General features: G+C 50.6%; 1 protein-coding gene across 2 annotated transcripts in view; it reads left to right on the forward strand.

The window, feature by feature from the left end:
• The window catches only part of TSC1 (TSC complex subunit 1), a 302,457-nt gene that overhangs the window by 66,431 nt on the left and 218,402 nt on the right, over positions 1-17,624 (forward strand). For both annotated transcript variants that reach the window (XM_086924753.1, XM_086924752.1), the window contains exons 2-3: positions 9,194-9,359; positions 16,726-16,829. In XM_086924753.1, coding sequence (XP_086780879.1) covers positions 9,254-9,359; positions 16,726-16,829 — 210 coding nt within the window. In that variant the 5' untranslated portion in view covers positions 9,194-9,253. The remainder of the gene's footprint in view (positions 1-9,193; positions 9,360-16,725; positions 16,830-17,624) is intronic.

Genomic DNA, 17,624 nt, shown 5'->3' on the forward strand with positions numbered 1-17,624 from the left:
GGTTTCTTTCATAGATGTTGGCCTCCAACCCTATGTGCAGGTTTCGGCTCCAGAAGCGCAATCTCAGACCTACGCCTACTTTCCAGTCCCCGTTAGTGGCAGCCTATCTATCGTTCATGCACCCTACAAGCTACATGCAGTGTGTACTCTGATCTCGCCGTCAAAGAGTACATTGTAGGGAACCACAAAACCGCTTGGTGCGATCCAGCTCCTCCTTCATGGAATAAGTAAAAGCCTTCATTCCAGAAACAGACTTTAGAACAGTGAAAGCTCTGCCCCTCGCACACCTTGATGAAGGCAGCCCTATGCTCAATGGTCCGCACCAATCTCCCCCCCTATGGTATTGTATGCACTTTTGCACACTTTTACGATCCAAAGCAGCTGATAAATTCTGTGTCCCCAGATTTAAGCTGGCCAGGATGGGAGGCAAATCTTTTGCCTACCTGGGTCCCGTCATTTGGAATACACTCCCAATTCAAATACGCAAAGAGCAAAACCCTCTCAGGTTTCGAAAGGAGATAAAAACCTGGTTGTTTAACCAGTAATCCGATCACCTATGCTGTCTACACTCTATACCAGGCTGTGTTTAGGCGCCGGGAAACCCTTTTTGGGTAGCTGTTGCGCCATATAAGTTGATAAAATAAAATAAATAAAATACATTTTGCATGTCTCACCAGGGATTTAAAGTTAAAGAAATCCAACCACTTACTTCACACCCTCTATATCTCTGGATAGACTACACTGGCTCCCTCCTCCCCTGGTTGCGTGATCTTAAAGGTCAGGTGCATCACTCACAAGCCAGTCCGAAACAATACCCTGACATACCTAGGATGAGTGTGAACAGAGAAAACACAATGTTTGTTAAAAATGCCCTAACCCACTAGTAGTGGCATGCTTCATCATTCGGCTTGCTAACTACATCCCTGTGCAGACCATGACACCTGAGATGGAGCAAAGGGGAGGGTACGACCATACAAACACATATGTCAAAGGGATCTTATTATGTAGAATTCCAATGTAACCGTGATTAAAACTGGCTCGGTAATATCCCCAAAAGCATTTATTCTTGGATGATCTGGCCAGAATAAAAAAAAATGTTTTAAAGGACGGTGATTAGGGAGAATTATTATCCTTACATCCCTCTTATCTGCAAAAACCGACCTGTTTCAGCAACGATCTAGTTTGCCAACCTGCCTTCATAGGACTACAGATCCCACAATGCCCCAATTGCCCTACTCGCAATATCCGGTAGGGAGAGATCTAACCATTTCTGGCCATTACCTTGTAATCACACTGCTGTTGTTCTTGCAGTGATGCATAAAATAAATAAACAAAACGCCAACAGTGGTACATAACACTGACAGACAAACAGTGCATGTTTCACTTTGTGCCCCACACTCCTCCTCAGTTTATACAGACTGAGAACCCAAAATCTTTGTTCAGTTTCAAACGGTCACTGCCCACTTATTCCAAAGCATGACCCATCCCCACACTCTATTCTCTGCTACATGCAAATATATCCAAGACTACGAATATACCGAAGGCACCATCAAGCCCCTCCCTGGAGTGAAAGTGAAATTGTAAAAATACAGAGGGATTTATGCAAACTTTAAAAGTGTGCTTACCAAATTTTATAAATCCATCCTCTGAAACTGATGTGCGAGTGGGAGCGTCTCCCTAGAGTCGCCAACTGTGTACACACAAAGCCAATATTCACATAAAGCCATACCTGTCCACGACACAAACTACACGAGGTGGGCTGCACCATAACAAATGTTCTGAGACTAACCTCTCAAAATGCATTCCAGCATTCCCACCGAATTAATGACGGACACTCCTTGGATATTCAGAAAGGAGCTGGAGTCCATGTGCACACTTACCCTACACACTCACATCCCTTCTACTGCAATTCAGAAAGATTGAAATGGAGACTTTGGAGTGGACATCGGACTTGAGAGTTTTTCTTTAGTGCTGAGCAATTACTGTGAGGCTGCAGAACGTTCATTTTAAACCAGTGCAAGTTAAAATCACCGAGGACATTGAGATCAGTGTTCCATAAGTACAAATGTGTGGCTCATGAGCTACTGGTAACTCTCCAACTGCCTGTGAGTAGATCTCGTGTGCAGCTCATCTTATGAAGCTAGAAAAAAAAAGTATGCCAAAATGCAAGACTGTGTGCATTTTCAGAATTCATAAATTGATGTTTGGACTAAAATGGGTGCATTTTCGAAATCTATTTAAAGCAGCGTTTTCAGTGATAAATGGTGAGGTAGTGGAGATATTATTCCCCAAGTGCCGAGAGCTTTACTGCTACGTCTGTTATGTCTTACGCACTGAGGTGTTCCACATTTGCCAAGCCAGTTTTACATTACTGCTTGCTACTCCACCTGATGAGCTGAGGTGATCACACCTGGTCATTTGGCATAGGGTGGCTACTGATGTAATCGTGTTTGTGGTCACTGTTACATCACTAATATTAGTAGGTCAGAATAATTTAATTGATCATAAGTATATCTTATTACAGCAAAGGGTGGAGACCCCTGGTCTATTGTCTCCTGGAGCATTGTAGTTGATGTGGGATTTTGCAGCCTTTGGGTCAAGTTCTTGTTTACCTGGAGAGGTTGGGAGGTAATTGGGAGGCATTCTCCCATTTTCACTCTTGCAGTCAAAGTAGTCCTTTTATATAACTGCTACACCTCATCTCCTCCAATTCACACCCAGATTTTTCACAGATCAAGGCTGTTGTATCCCGCTGGATGTGCCAATGACCAAGCAAATATATGATTTGCTAATGGCTGAATGTACAAAAATAAAGGCCAGCTATCCTGTATATCTAAACACAATAAAAAAAAACAATAGATAGGTTATAGTTAGGAAAACTTTATTCTTTTTATACAAACCCAACTTAAACTTCACAAAGATTAGCAATTCTAAAGTTATAGTTCTAACATAATGTATAATTTACACACCACCTTCAAATTACTGTAACTCTTGCACCTCCGTTCACACGGTTGTCCACTCGCTAGGCAAATAACCTTTACTCAGCCACGCAGTCATCATGCACTTTCATATTACATCACTTAAACCATATAAAATCAGAGCAATCATAACAACACTTTTGACAGTTGTGGAAACACTATCCACGGTAGAGAGGCGAGTTATAGTTAATGTTGTGTATCTGGCGAGTTGACAACCATGTGTACATGGGTGTTCAAGATACAGTAATTTGAAGGTGGTGCATAAATAATAAATTTTGAGTGTAACGCGAACTTTGTGTAGTTTAAGTTGGGATTGCACTTAAAGAATAAATACAATTTTTGTAGCTATGACTTATCCTTTACTTTTTAGTTTTTTTTAATTGAGTTTTCAATGGTTTTTACTTTTAATAACAAATGTATATTAAATTGTAGTGTCATTAAGTGAAGTGTCATAGAGGTTTGCGTGCAGCTTTCAATAACGAAAGCACGCAAATGGCAAAAGACGGGTGCAGGTCCTGCCTTTCCTCTAAGCGTTCACTCCCATGGCTTAGGGGTCTCGGGAGCGAGCAGGAGTTATGTTTCAGGTGCACGTGCTAAATGAGCTGCGTCGATGGCACACACTGTGACAGCAAATAGTGTTTGTTGCTGGAATGAACAGGGTAAGGTGCTTTGGAGTAACCAGCGCAGCTGCAGGGCTGAGCCTGAGCACCTGTGCACTCATGAATCCGAGCACGCAAGGCCAGTCGGTCGTTGTCTCAGGAATGCACACGCCTGGTAACATCCCTGCCTGGAGGAGCACAGCGAGCCAAAGTCTAAACCACGGACTGGCTCTCGGGCACATAAGTAGGATTATCTGGCAGCGCGTGATGGTAACGGAGCGCTCTTACTGCATCAATTGACAGTGACCAGTATGTTTCTGTTTGATTAGAGATCTGAAGCTCTACATTGCTAGGTGTGAGTAATGCAATCTGTCAAGAGATCAGAACAGAAACACTATGTACCAGGTGAGTCATTCACCCTGTCCACAGATTATGCTCTTCCCTGTCGGGTGAGGGTAGCACAAACAGTCGTTGATCTCAAGTTGCCCCATGATGGGTTTTTGTAACTCACTCACTCCGGAGACGCCAAGATGTCGCACATCAGTGTGTAAATAGTTCACTCTGTTCACATTTCTCAAGCTTTCCTGTGTCAGTGTATATAGCCACCGGTCCCATCTGGGGATGTCAGGCGGTGTCAGGTGTGAGTATCTGATCCCATCCAGGGATGTCAGGCTGTTCCAGGTATGAGTGACTGACCCCATCCAGGGATGTCAGGCGGCGTCAGGTGTGAATAGCTGATCCCATCCAGGGATGTCAGGTTGTGCCAGGTATGAGTAGCTGATCCCATCCAGGGATGTCAGGTGGTGCCAGGTATGAGTAGCTGATCCCATCCAGGATGTCAGGTGGTGCCAGGTATGAGTAGCAAATCCCATCCAGGGATGTCAGGCGGTGTCAGGTGTGAGTAGCTGATCCCATCCAGGGATGTCAGGCTGTTCCAGGTATGAGTGACTGACCCCATCCAGGGATGTCAGGCTGTTCCAGGTATGAGTGACTGACCCCATCCAGGGATGTCAGGCGGTGTCAGGTGTGAGTAGCTGATCCCATCAAGGGATTGCACGTGGTGCCAAGTATGAGTAGCTGACCCCATCCAGGGATGTCAGGCGGTGTCAGGTGTGAGTAGCTGATCCCATCCAGGGATGTCAGGCTGTGCCAGGTGTGAGTAGCTGACCCCATCCAGGGATGTCAGGCGGTGTCAGGTGTGAGTAGCTGATCCCATCCAGGGATGTCAGGCTGTTCCAGGTATGAGTGACTGACCCCATCCAGGGATGTCAGGTGTGAGTAGCTGATCCCATCAAGGGATTGCACGTGGTGCCAAGTATGAGTAGCTGATCCCATCCAGGGATGTCAGGTGGTGCCAGGTATGAGTAGCTGATCCCATCCAGGGATGTCAGGTGGTGCCAGGTATGAGTAGCTGATCCCATCCAGGATGTCAGGTGGTGCCAGGTATGAGTAGCAAATCCCATCCAGGGATGTCGGGCTGTGCCAGGTGTAAGTAGCTGACCCCATCCAGGGATGTCAGGCTGTGCCAGGTATGAGTAGCTGACCCCATCCAGGGATGTCGGTGGTGCCAGGTGTGAGTAGCTGACCCCATCCAGGGATGTCAGGCTGTGCCAGGTGTGAGTAGCTGACCCCATCCAGGGATGTCAGGCTGTGCCAGGTATGAGTAGCTGACCCCATCCAGGGATGTCAGGCTGTGCCAGGTATGAGTAGCTGACCCCATCCAGGGATGTCAGGCTGTGCCAGGTATGAGTAGCTGACCCCATCCAGGGATGTCAGGCTGTGCCAGGTGTGAGTAGCTGACCCCATCCAGGGATGTCAGGTGGTGCCAGGTATGAGTAGCTGACCCCATACAGGGATGACAGGTGGTGCCAGGTTTGAGTAGCTGATCCCATCCAGGGATGTCTGGTGGTGCCAGGTATGAGTAGCTGATCCCATCCAGGGATGTCAGGTGGTGCCAGGTATGAGTAGCTGACCCCATACAGGGATGTCAGGTGGTGCCAGTTATGAGTAGCTAATCCCATCCAGGGATGTCGGGGGGGGTGCCAGTTGTGAGTAACTGACCCATCCAGGGATGTTGGGTGGTGCCAGGTATGAGTAGCTCATCCCATCCAGGGAAGTCAGGCTGTGCAAGATGTGAGTAGCTGACCCCATCCAGGGATGTCAGGCTTTGCTTGGTGTGAGTAGCTGACCCCATCCAGGGATGTCAGGCTTTGCTTGGTGTGAGTAGCTGACCCTATCCAGGGATGTCCGGCTGTGCTAGGTGTGAGTAGCTGACCCCATCCTGGGATGTCAGGCTGTATACTGTCGGGGGCGAGCAGTTCACCTTTCCTAGATAGTGCAGTCCGTTTAATGTCAAGTAAGTGGGAGTAGCTCTCGCAGTACACATAACTCACACCGTCCCTCGTCCGGTGTGAAGATCTTATCCACGGAACTCGATATGTCAGGTGTGATTATATCTCAGTCCCCAGCAGATGTTAAGCTGTCCCACGTGGGCTTGTGATGCTCTCCCAGACAACCATCTGAAGCCTTGCTTTGACAGTTGTGGGTGGCTCACGCCAGTCATCTATGTCCGGTGCTAGGTGCTCATCTAGCCTTGCTTTTCCTTTCGACACGTGCAGCCTTGAACTTGTGATGAAAACGAACAAGGACCAGAATGTAGAGAAAGACGGAGCTGGTTCACTAGGTCGTACCTGGCATTAGTGGGAGGGTCGGGGGAGGGGGGGCCAAAGCACAATGGGGGTGCGCTGAGGAAGGCCAGTTGGGTAGAGCGCCAGCGCTGCTTTCTGATCAGATCTTTGTGGGTCACAGGTTTGAGTGTCGGCAGCTGCTGGTTGCCTTGTACTTGGGAGGGGCAGGCGAGCCCGTGCACGGGATTGGCAAACAGTAATCGGTTTTATGCCGACTGATACGAAACAATAAGAATCGCACTCGTGCTCCTTTACTTCGCTGACGCAACTTCTTAGAGTAGCACCAGAGACGGGGGGTGAAGACATTACCGTCATTCTTGTAATGCACAGTGCCTGCATCTGCTTTACTTTGTAACAGAGAAAGAGCTGCCTCCCCATTGTATGTGCCCTTGTGTGTTTTATGTATTGCATATAAATGCTGTGTGTAGTCGCACCCTCCCCCCCCACACCCACAATGCTCGGCATTTCAAAGTCCAGCAGACGAGAGAGCAATGCGTCGAGGTTGCAAATAAATGCTCCTAGCTGCCTTATTTTGCCGACTGGTGCTTCATTGTACCCCCTTCTAGTTGCGAAGCACATCGAGCATGGTAGATTCTGGTGGTGTCTGTTTGCATCTCACTGTATTGCTTGTGATGTGCTCCCCCATCCAAGCAGCAGCACACGATGCTCCAGTGCGTTTATGAAACTAGAAGACATTTTTTTATGTTAATTTTTTTAATAGGGTCGTTCAGTTCTATATAATGTCTTATTGGTTACGTAGAAGGTAACAAAAATACTTATAACACTTTTTTTTAATTATAACCTTTCAACATGCTGCACAGAAACCATGCTGCTTTACAGTATAGCTTAAATACTTTGGCAAAGCCAATAGCTCTGGCTAAACGCTTATAAGGTTCCAAAGGCGAGACCTATTGGCTATGACAATGCTTGTCTACATTGGCAAAGGTTCGTGGACATTTGTCAAATGGTGTCAAAATTATTAGCGAGCTAAAACCAGAGAAATTCCTGTGTCTGGGAATCCTCTCTTTAACATCAGAGTGGCTACTGCAACTCTATGTTGTGTGTGTTAGCATAATTATTAAAGAATAGAACCTTAAAAAAGGTGGTATGCAAATTGAGCAAAAGCGTTCATGAAGTGGGTTGAATATAAAGGCGTCTAGACCTAAAATATTATTGTAGGTTGCAGTCTAGTTTGAAACTTTTAATGTTTGACCTGACCAAGCTACCCCTAGAAAGAAGGCCAAACTCCAGTGGGCCATGCTGCCCCAGGCTACCAATATGATTGATTTACCTCCTGGGAGCCGCAGCTTTAACACTTGCGGCAACTTTCTTCCACATGCCCTTTCTTCTTGTAATGTAAATGTAAATTGATACTTGTATAGCGCACTACTCGCCCACAAGGGTCTCAAGGCGCTTGTACGAATACCGCTGTGGAACCCGTCCTGGCTTTCCCTGTGAGGTGTCCACTCCTGGGCACCCCCAAGGTGGAGGCCAGGCATCCTTAGCGTTGTGGGTGCCGTTGTGGAGATTAAGCAAGCCATTGCCCAGAGTTGCAGAGTGGGACTCTTTGATTAGAATAGGCACCGAGGCGAGAATTATCAGGTCCGGAATTTTGAGCCCAAGACCCGCCGAGGAAGGGAATTGAACCCTGGTCCCGGGCTAGACCTCTGCATCAGGGTCTGCCGCTCTAACCATTGGGCCACACTTCTCCACGGAATGACCTTCTAACCTTCTCACTAACTGACTCCCCTACTTGAATGTACCATCAGTGAATGCCCTTACTTCTCTTGGTTGGTTCAGTCTTCCATCGAGTGTCCTGTAATCCTGTTTGTGGCAGTCTAGGTTTCCAAAGATAACTTTATTCAAATAGATATAGAGGCATGCTTTTTGTGCAGGATATGGCAAGCTCACATTTTCACTGCAAGAATGCCAAACGGATCATTCTATTTTGCTCTTCAACTCCCAATAGCTTTGAAATGAAGATAAGTTGACTTCATCTGCCTTCAGATGTTAATAAACAAGCGATGAAGGAAGCAACCACCAGGGACTTCAGTCTTTACAACACCTGCTATAACCAGTCAGAACAGTCTGGTAAAATGGAAACGTTCCCTTACAAAGAGAGCTAGTGGACATTAACATAATCGAAGCACAGGAGTCTAATGTAGCTGAGGCTTTAGACTAGGGCAGGGAGTCTGATGCTGGCACACACACGTTGAACACTATAGTTAATGACACGATTGATTAGGTTTAGATCTAGAGCCCATTTTTGGATCAAGGGGCAGTTATGGCGGCTCCCTGAATTGGTAGTAAATTTGCGATCAGGTGACTTCACCTCTACTGTCTGTGTTTATTATTATTACAGTCAGTTGACTTATAGGAGTTATTTTACAAGGTTTTATTTGAAGATTTGTTTAGAGCTATACTTGTTACCCTACAGGTGCTTGAGGTTATTTGCAGCCTGAAGGCTTCCAGTGTCAAAGGGTGGGTGGGTTTGTGCGTTGCCCAACTGAAATCCCTTCTTACCTGAGGCGATGGGCGCATGCTTTTTCTTTTTCTCCTCAAGATTGAGGCATGCATCCGATGACTTGAGTGAGTCTCAAGTGGCACTTCATAAAACAGAGACCCAGCATGCACGTGCGCAGTAATCCTGCCACCTCCTTAACATCCTATTCCTATATAGTTTGGATCTCCGTTAAGGATGAATCTGGCTGTATCTGTATGTTCCAGCTGCTCAAAGCCAGGAATGCCACATTGAGGATCATTTGAAGAGGGTTGGGGGGTGGGGGGGTCGGGGGGGGGCAGGGTTCCTTAAATTTACAAAGACTTTGACACCTGCTGGACCTCATGCTTTTCTGATAGATAGGTTTGTGCTTCGTAAATTTATTTGTGTAAGAAAAATACTAACTGTTCATCTTTGCCCTTTCTCTAGTCTTCCGTCCTCTGCTGGGAAGTCTTGAACCCGCCTCCCGCGCTGCCAGGGGGCCTCGGGATGGCACAGTCGGTGAACGTCGTGGAGCTTCTCTACCTGCTCAATTCTCCACTCTTACAAACTCAAGAGGAAATCCGCACACTCATTAAGGAACATCTCAATACAGGTAGGGGGTTGAGACCGATAGTGCTGGAATGATGGGCCCAGAGAAGAGCGGGGATTTCTCAATGACACTTTGGAGGAGGAGGGGGAAAGGGTTGGAGTTGGAAGTAATGCATGTGTTTGTAATCAAGTGTGTCTTATACGGTGTAGTATGTACAGAATCTTCTAAAGGCACCATGGGATGCTCCTATTTGGATTTATTGCATCTGACATGTCCAGAATAAGGGCACTTGGTTCTAAATCTCTCCAGAATTCCATCTGCAAACGCCATGTTCATGTTCCCTTGTCCAGCCGGCAGATGTGAGCTAGCACTGGCTCTGTTAGTTCTCTCACATGCTAAATCTTGCTCCGTGTAAACAGGCTGAGTGCAGCTTGGCATCTTGTGATCTGTGGTTTTAGCTATCTTGCCAGCAGTGAAACACAAGCCTAACGATGTCTCCAGCAGCCCTTTCCTTTTGACTGGCTGACAGTTATGTGCTTCTCATGATGTTGACCTCTGAGTGTGGGCAGATGGATAGTCTGATTTAAAGCTGGGAAGGGCAGGCAGAAATGAGTTCTGGTTTCTTCACTTTGCTTTTGTATCCCGTTCATTGACATTTTCAAAAGGAGAGTACAGTCTTAAAACTTCTAACGAAGCTCTCTGCGAGTCACCCACCAACATGACTGTCAGCAGGGTGTGAGTTTGCAGAGTCGACTTAGCATAGCTGATGGTTGACACTAGCTCGGCCTCTGAAACCACTAACCTATAGAACGCAGGGTCCATGGGAGTGGATGCACAGGTTGTATCTTCCTAGCTCATGCTATCTGTTTACCTGTCGCTGTTTATCTAGCACAGTCCTAGCTGCAAAGCAATGGGAATTCAAAACAGTGTAGTACAAGTGGGTTGTCGGTATTTGCCTTGTGCAGGTGTATTCCACACATTCTCCATTTTTATGCACTGCGAGATGATTCTTTGCATAGAATTACATGATTTCTGGGCAGATGCAAGAGCTGGGTTTATAATCCAGGGCAACAAGTTCTAAAGTGAGCAACTTGAACACCTCTCCTTAATCCTTCTCGACCAAAACAATCTTATCTGAAAGAGACACGTTAGTGATAGATTCCTTACCTTAGAATATCCCCAGGCGTCTGACTGGATCCGGAAACTTTTGCGTAGCAGTACCCTTGCGCGTCGGTAGACGTCGTCTGCGGCTCCGCGTCCGTCGTCGGCGTCGTGGGCGCCGTGATGACGTCGTCGGAGTACTTAGACGCCGCCTCCGCGTGCTGACGTCAGTTCTTCTTTTTTCCGCGCCAGCCAGCGCAGATCTGGAAAGAGCAGCTACCCTAGTCAATTTTTGACTGAGTTTTTGGTGATCTTTTTGATCCATTCGAAGTCTGTATGACTCCGACGGTGCCGTAGGGATGCCCGGCTTCAAGCATTGCGACGAGTGCAACCGTACCATCTCGCTCACGGATCCCCACCGCCTGTGCCTGACGTGTTTGGGCGTCGACCATGACGACGAGGCCTGCTCCGACTGTCGGGCCCTTTCGAGGAAGGCCAGGCGGGAGCGGTCCCGCAGGCGGCTCGAACTCCGGCAGTCGGCCCCACGCCGTGTGAGGTCCCGGTCCCACGGGAGGTCGAGGGACAGGTCGCGGGGACGGAGCCGTCACAGCTCTGGGAGTCTGCACCACTCCTCCGGGTCCAAGTCGTCAGGTAAGAAGCATAAGAAGTCGAAGAGACATCACTCTACTGACTCCCCCCGACGCTCGCGCGATGCGGCCGGGGGTTTGGGTGACACCGCCCACGCGGCTCCTCGGGAGTCGCGGGCGCCGCGTCCGGCCCCATACCCCCCCGGTCCCTGGGCTGAACGCGACGCCGGAGGAGATTGAGCGTTTCCTCATGGCCATGAGGTCCCTTTCTCCTCCGGCGGGCTCCGTGGCGCCTTCGGGCCTAGCGGACCCGTCTGGGGGCCCTAGTGGGTCGGGGGCTTCGACCCCGACGCCGTTGGGTGCTTCGGCCCCGACGCCGTTGGATGCTTCGGCCCCGACGCCGCTGGCGCCGCAGGGCCCCACGATCCCGACACCGCCGGTGCCCTTGGGCCCGGCGCCGCAGGGTCCAGCGGCACCGGCGCCGTCGGCGCCTTCGGGCCCGGCGCCGCTGGACCTTCTTCGGGCTCTGGATCGTCACCGGTGGACTTTACGACCCCCCCGGGGTCGGTCAGTGTGGTGTCACCTCCGGCGCCGTCCTCGGGGCCTCCTTTCATTCGGTTCGGACGGCGCCTATCGGCGCCGCACCCGACGCTGTTTGGAGATTTTTACTTCTACGAGCCGACCTCATACAATTACGACCCTGAATCTCAGGAGATGTGGGATGAGGAGGATTGGGAGGGGTCTGAGGACCCTCTGACCAAGGAGTGTCAGTCTAATATGGACTGGGCAGGAGACCTTTGGGAGGCCAGTGGCCTGGACACCTCTCCAGACACTGGATTTGACTCTCCTCCTACCGTGGCTTCGGAGGAGGGAGCTACCTATGGTGTGGTGTTGACGAGGGCTGCCAAGGTCTTGGACATTGAGCTCCCCGTCGCGGCCGTGAGGACTAACCTCCTCACAGAGGTCCTTAAGGCGCAGTCATGCTCCATGGAGCCTCTGCTGCCGTTTAATGAGGCCTTGACGGACGTTCTTTTGGGCACTTGGTCCAGGCCCGCTAAGGGTTCGCCCGTAGATAGGAACGTGGCCAGACGACACCGCCCGGCTCCGGGCGACCCATGTTTCCTGTCCTCCCACCCCACCCCCAAGAGTCTGGTCATCCAGGCCTCTAATTCCCAGACCGCATTCCCGACGGCCCCGCTGGACAGGGAATCCAAGAGGTACGAGAACTATGGCAAGAAGATATTCTCGTCCCTTAGTTTGGGACTGCGGTCTTCCAACACCACATGCCTCTTGGGCCGCTACACCCACTCTCTGTGGGACACGGTGGCGGAAGTGCTGCCAGAGTGCCCGTTGGAGGTACGGGCCAAACTCGGCCAAGCCCTTGTGGAGGGCCGGGACGCAGCCAAGTATTCCATCAGGTGTGGGTTGGATACTACTGACTCGCTGGGCAGAGCGATGGCTACGACGGTGGCGGTAAGACGCCACGCCTGGCTGAGATCCCCCAATTTTTCGGCAGACGTCCAAAACAATCTTATGGACATGCCGTTCGATGGCCGTCGCCTCTTTGGCGACAAGGCAGACCATGCGCTTGAGCGCTTTAAGGACTCCAGGGCTACGGCCAAGTCCTTGGGCCTCTCGGCCCCGCGCCAGCAAACGGGTGCCTTTCGCTCCTTTCGTGGCCAGGGAAGGGGTGCCCCCCACACGTGCCGCCAGCCACTCACCGCAAACTGTCGTCCAGCGCGTCGGCGGCCTTGGAGGCGGTCGGGGAACCAGGCGGAGTCAGTCCACACCTGCCCCCGCGGCATCCACCTCTAAACCCTCCTAGTCCGTGCTTTTCGGCCCTTGTGATACCAGTGGGAGGCAGGGTTCGCCATCACCTCTCTCACTGGCGCACTGTCACTTCGGACAGGTGGGTGCTGCAGATCGTCCGAAGGGGCTACTCCCTCCCCTTCGAGACGACTCCTCAAGCCATACCACCGCAACACCACCGCATATCGGGGGATCACTTGCGGCTCCTGCAGGAGGAAGTTTCGGCCCTCTTAGCCAAGGGGGCCATCCAGCGCGTTCCTGGGCCAGAAGTAGGACGTGGTTGCTACTCCCACTACTTCCTGGTACCCAAGAAGGGCAAAGGAGGCCTACGCCCTATCTTGGATCTACGGAACATCAACGGCTTCCTCCGGAAGGAGAAATTCAAAATGCTGACTCTGGCTCCGGTCTTAGCTGCCCTAGACCCAGGAGACTGGATGGTAGCGTTGGACTTGCAGGATGCGTATTTTCACATCCCCGTCCTGCCGGCCCACCGGCGTTACCTGCGGTTCATGGTAGGCCATGAGCACTTTCAGTTTACGGTGCTCCCCTTCGGCCTTTCCAGCGCCCCACGGGTGTTCACGAAGGTGATGGCGGTGGTCGCAGCTCATCTGCGCAGGTTAGGGGTGTCAGTCTTCCCCTACCTAGACGACTGGTTGTTGAAGGCGGGCTCACCCCAGACAGTCGTCAGCCACCTCCAGACTACGGCGGATCTCCTGCACGGCTGGGATTTTCCATCAATGTGCCGAAGTCACACCGGTGCCCCTCTCAGAAGCTCTTTTTCATCGGAGCGGTTCTCGACTCGGCGCAGTTTCGGGTTTACCCGCCCGAACAGCGGGTTCGGGATATACAGGCTCTGATTCCGATCTTCGGGCCTTTATCCTGAGTTTCGGTCAGGTTGACGCTGCGGCTTCTGGGGCTGATGGCCTCCTGCATCCTTCTGGTGCATCACGCACGGTGGCGGATGCGGGCTCTGCAGTGGTACCTGAAGTTTCAGTGGGCCCAGCATCAGGGCAACCTGTCCGCAGTGGTGGCTCACGCACCGCGATTGGTTCAACGGCAGATCCCTCTCCCTTCCCCAACCGGAGCACGTAGTTGTGATGGACGCGTCCCTCCAGGGCTGGGGAGGCCACTTGGGAGAGGCTGAGATCGGAGGCCTCTGGTCTACGGCGGAGTCCCGGCTCCATATCAACTTGCTGGAGCTGCGGGCGATTCGTCTAGCACTGAAGGCATTCCTCCCGTCTATCTGAGGGAGTGTAGTGCAAGTGTTCACGGACAACACCACCGCCATGTGGTACTGCAACAAACAGGGCGGGGTGGGGTCGTGGACCCTCTGCCAGGAGGCTCTGCGCCTCTGGCAATGGCTGGAACATCAGGGCGTGACTCTGATGGTTCAACACCTGGCAGGTTTTCTGAACGCCAGGGCGGACGAACTCAGCCGAAGGTGCTCAATGGATCACGAATGGCGTCTGAACTCTGACGTGGCGCAAGGCCTCTTTCGGCAATGGGGAGAGCCTTGGTTAGATCTATTCGCCACCGAAGAGAACGCGCAATGTCATCAGTTCTGCGCGTTGGAATTTCCAAGGCGGCACTCGCTCAGAGACGCTTTTCGTCGCGAGTGGAGCTGCGGTCTGTTGTACGCCTTTCCGCCTATACCACTTCTGCCCAGAGTGCTGAAGAAGATCAAGCGCGACCGGGCACAAGTCATCCTTGTGGCTCCGGACTGGGCACAAAGGTACTGGTATCCCGAGCTACTCAGTATGTCAGTCGATCCCCTGTTCGTCTGCCTCTTCAGGAGGACCTTCTGTCGCAGCAGCAGAGGACGGTCCTCCACCCGAACCTGTCCAGTCTCCACCTCCATGCTTGGAGATTGAGCGGCGACAGTTGAGGCCATTTGACTGCCACCTGAAGTCTGTAACCTCATTCTGGCAGCCAGGTGTCCCTCCACAAAGTCGGTATACGCCTGCAGGTGGAACAAATTTGTGGCATGGTGCACAGCAAAGGCTGTGGATCCCCTCAATGCCCCTCTTTCTGAGGTTCTCCTCTTTCTTCTCTCTCTTGCCCAGCAGGGCTCTGCTCTGGGCACTGTCAAGGGCTATCTTTCAGCTCTTTCAGCCTTTCTGAGGCTGCCCGACCAACCTTCTTTGTTCAAGTCCCCTATCGTTAATCGATTCCTGAAGGGCATCACTCATACGTTTCCTCCTGTTCCCTTCGTGATGCCTCAGTGGGACTTGAACCTGGTTCTTACTTTTCTGATGTGCGCTCCCTTTGAGCCACTTCACAACTGTCCTCTTCGCCTTCTTTCTTTGAAGACTGCCTTCCTGGTAGCCATCACCTCTGCCAGGAGAGTGAGTGAGCTCCAGGCTCTCTTGTAAGCCTCCTTTCCTTTCGGTCCATCCGGACAAGGTTGTGTTGCGGACAAGGCCCTCCTTCTTGCCCAAGGTAGTCACGGCCTTCCACATTGGGCAATCCATCACATTGCCCACCTTCTTTCCGCCTCCGCACCCCTCGAGAGAGGAGGAGAGGCTCCACCGTCTGGACCCAAAACGTGCGCTCTCATTTTATCTGGATCGCACACTACAGTTCCGGGTGGATGATCAACTCTTTGTTGGATACGCGGGCGCTAAGAAGGGGAAAGCGGTGCACAAGCGGACCATCTCCCGGTGGATTATCTTGTGCATCCAGGCTTGTTACTCCTTGGCTAAGAAGGAACCACCTGTTGGCCTTAGGGCTCATTCCACTCGAGCCACGGCCACTACGACTGCCTTGGGCCGAGGTGTGCCCTTGCAGGACATTTGCCAGGCGGCTACGTGGGCCTCGCTGCACACATTTGCAAGACACTATTGCCTGGACAGTCAAGTCCGGAGGGACGGCTACTTTGGCCGCTCCATCCTCCAGGACTTTCTGGTGTGATTATTGGTTCGCAGACCCACCACCACGGGGATGGTATTGCTGGGGTATCTATTCTAAGGTAAGGAATCTATCACTAACGTGTCTCTTTCAGATGCACAAGTTACTACTTGTGTAACGATATATCTGTAAGAGACATTAGTTGGTGATAGATTCCTTACCGACTCACCCATCCTCCCCGTTCTGCGAACCGATATCTAGGGTTAAGGTCATCCCCTTTCAGGGCCCTAGTTTTATGGCACCAGTGTTGGTTTTTTGTCATGGCTCTGCGCTTCTGGCGCGGAAAAGCTGTGGCTAAGAACTGACGTCAGCACGCGGAGGCGGCGTCTAAGTACTTCGACGTCATCACGGCGCCCACGACACCGACGACGGACGCGGAGCCGCAGACGACGCCTACCGACGTGCAGGGGTACTGCTACACAAAAGTTTCCGGATCCAGTCTGACGCCTGGGGATATTCTAAGGTAAGGAATCTATCACTAACTAATGTCTCTTACAGATATATCGTTACACAAGTAGTAACTTGTGCGACAACTTAATCTAGGAAAGGCAAAGGCCACAAAGTGGGCAGCCAAAAAGCAGAGTTCCAGAATTGTGACTGTTGCCCAATAAGGAGAATCTGACTTGTTGACATTGAGGAGGGCGACGTGATCTATCTTCCAGCGGATGGTGACCTATTTGGCAGTTGAAGTGCCCTAATCTGTAACCTTAAAATTTTGATCATGTGAAAAATACACAGAATCAAAAAGGAAAGCTGATAATATGGATTTGAAAGCAGATGGATTAGTGGGACTGTCTGTGCCCTGTGCACCTTGTTTCCAGCAAAATTGCAGAAAGAGAGCAGCAATGGCGGACGGGCGTGTCCAGCTGAGAAGGCCAGCGGGGTATAGATGGTTTCTTCAAATGTTCCTTGGTTGGTAGTTGCTTGTAGGTGAATGGTCCAGAGCAGACAGTTGAAGTATTGAAATCCTTTAAGTGACCAATATGTCACAGGCTCTTCTAATGCCTGTTGTCTTCGTCCAACAGAGCGTGGGCCGACACTTGTGAACCACCTAGTGGACTTCTATTTGGAAACCAATTCGGAACAAGCAATGCAGATTCTATCTTCAATACAGGAGCCTCATGACAAGGTAAGAAGTGCGCCATTCTGTTAGTCTGGTCTGCTTCTATCCAAATCCACCCTACACACAGCTACACCACACACTCTAACTTTCACTTGTAGTGGAGCAGTTCTCTGGACTTTGATACCCTGACTAGAGCCATTAAACATATCCTGATCGGTAACCAAGATTGAGCACCAACCACTTCCTGCTTGTTGTACTCTTTCCCCTGCTAACTTCATATTACCTACTGCCATTAAAGGGAGCAGACCTTTAAAGGCAGATACGCCAAGATGACTCTAGTATTAAACCTGGTAGCATTTATGAAAATTCAGATGGCACAAGACACATGTATTTTTATTCAGCATGTATATACCACACAATGTGCCTGCCATTAGTCCTGGATCGCAGTCCTAAATGACCATACAAATTGTTGCAAAGTTTACATCTCTGATTGGGGTCTGAATAAGATTGTTGAGGCTTGCTGGCAGGAAGGGTGAAATCATGTTTCTGTTGGGTGTGTGTTGGGCTTGGCGAGCTTTGCGCTTGATGGGTGAGGCAAACTTGTGTTTCTATACGGGCACACAGTTCTTCGCATTCCCACTTGATGTGTACTTAAGAAAACAGGTTTGTGTGTATAAGAACAATTCAAGTGTGCAGTCTGTGCAGACACTCATGACCCGCACATGAGTAGCTGCCAGACGTCTAATTGCAAAAGCCATTCACCTGCTCCTCCATACCTTCAGAAAGACAAACCCCTTTTTGTCAGCTAGCTATAAATCATATTCTACTGGCTATTTTAGGTAGCGGTGATTTTACCAAAAT

This window comes from Lissotriton vulgaris, chromosome 5, assembly GCF_964263255.1.
Source record: "Lissotriton vulgaris chromosome 5, aLisVul1.2, whole genome shotgun sequence".
Lineage (NCBI taxonomy): Eukaryota > Metazoa > Chordata > Amphibia > Caudata > Salamandridae > Lissotriton > Lissotriton vulgaris.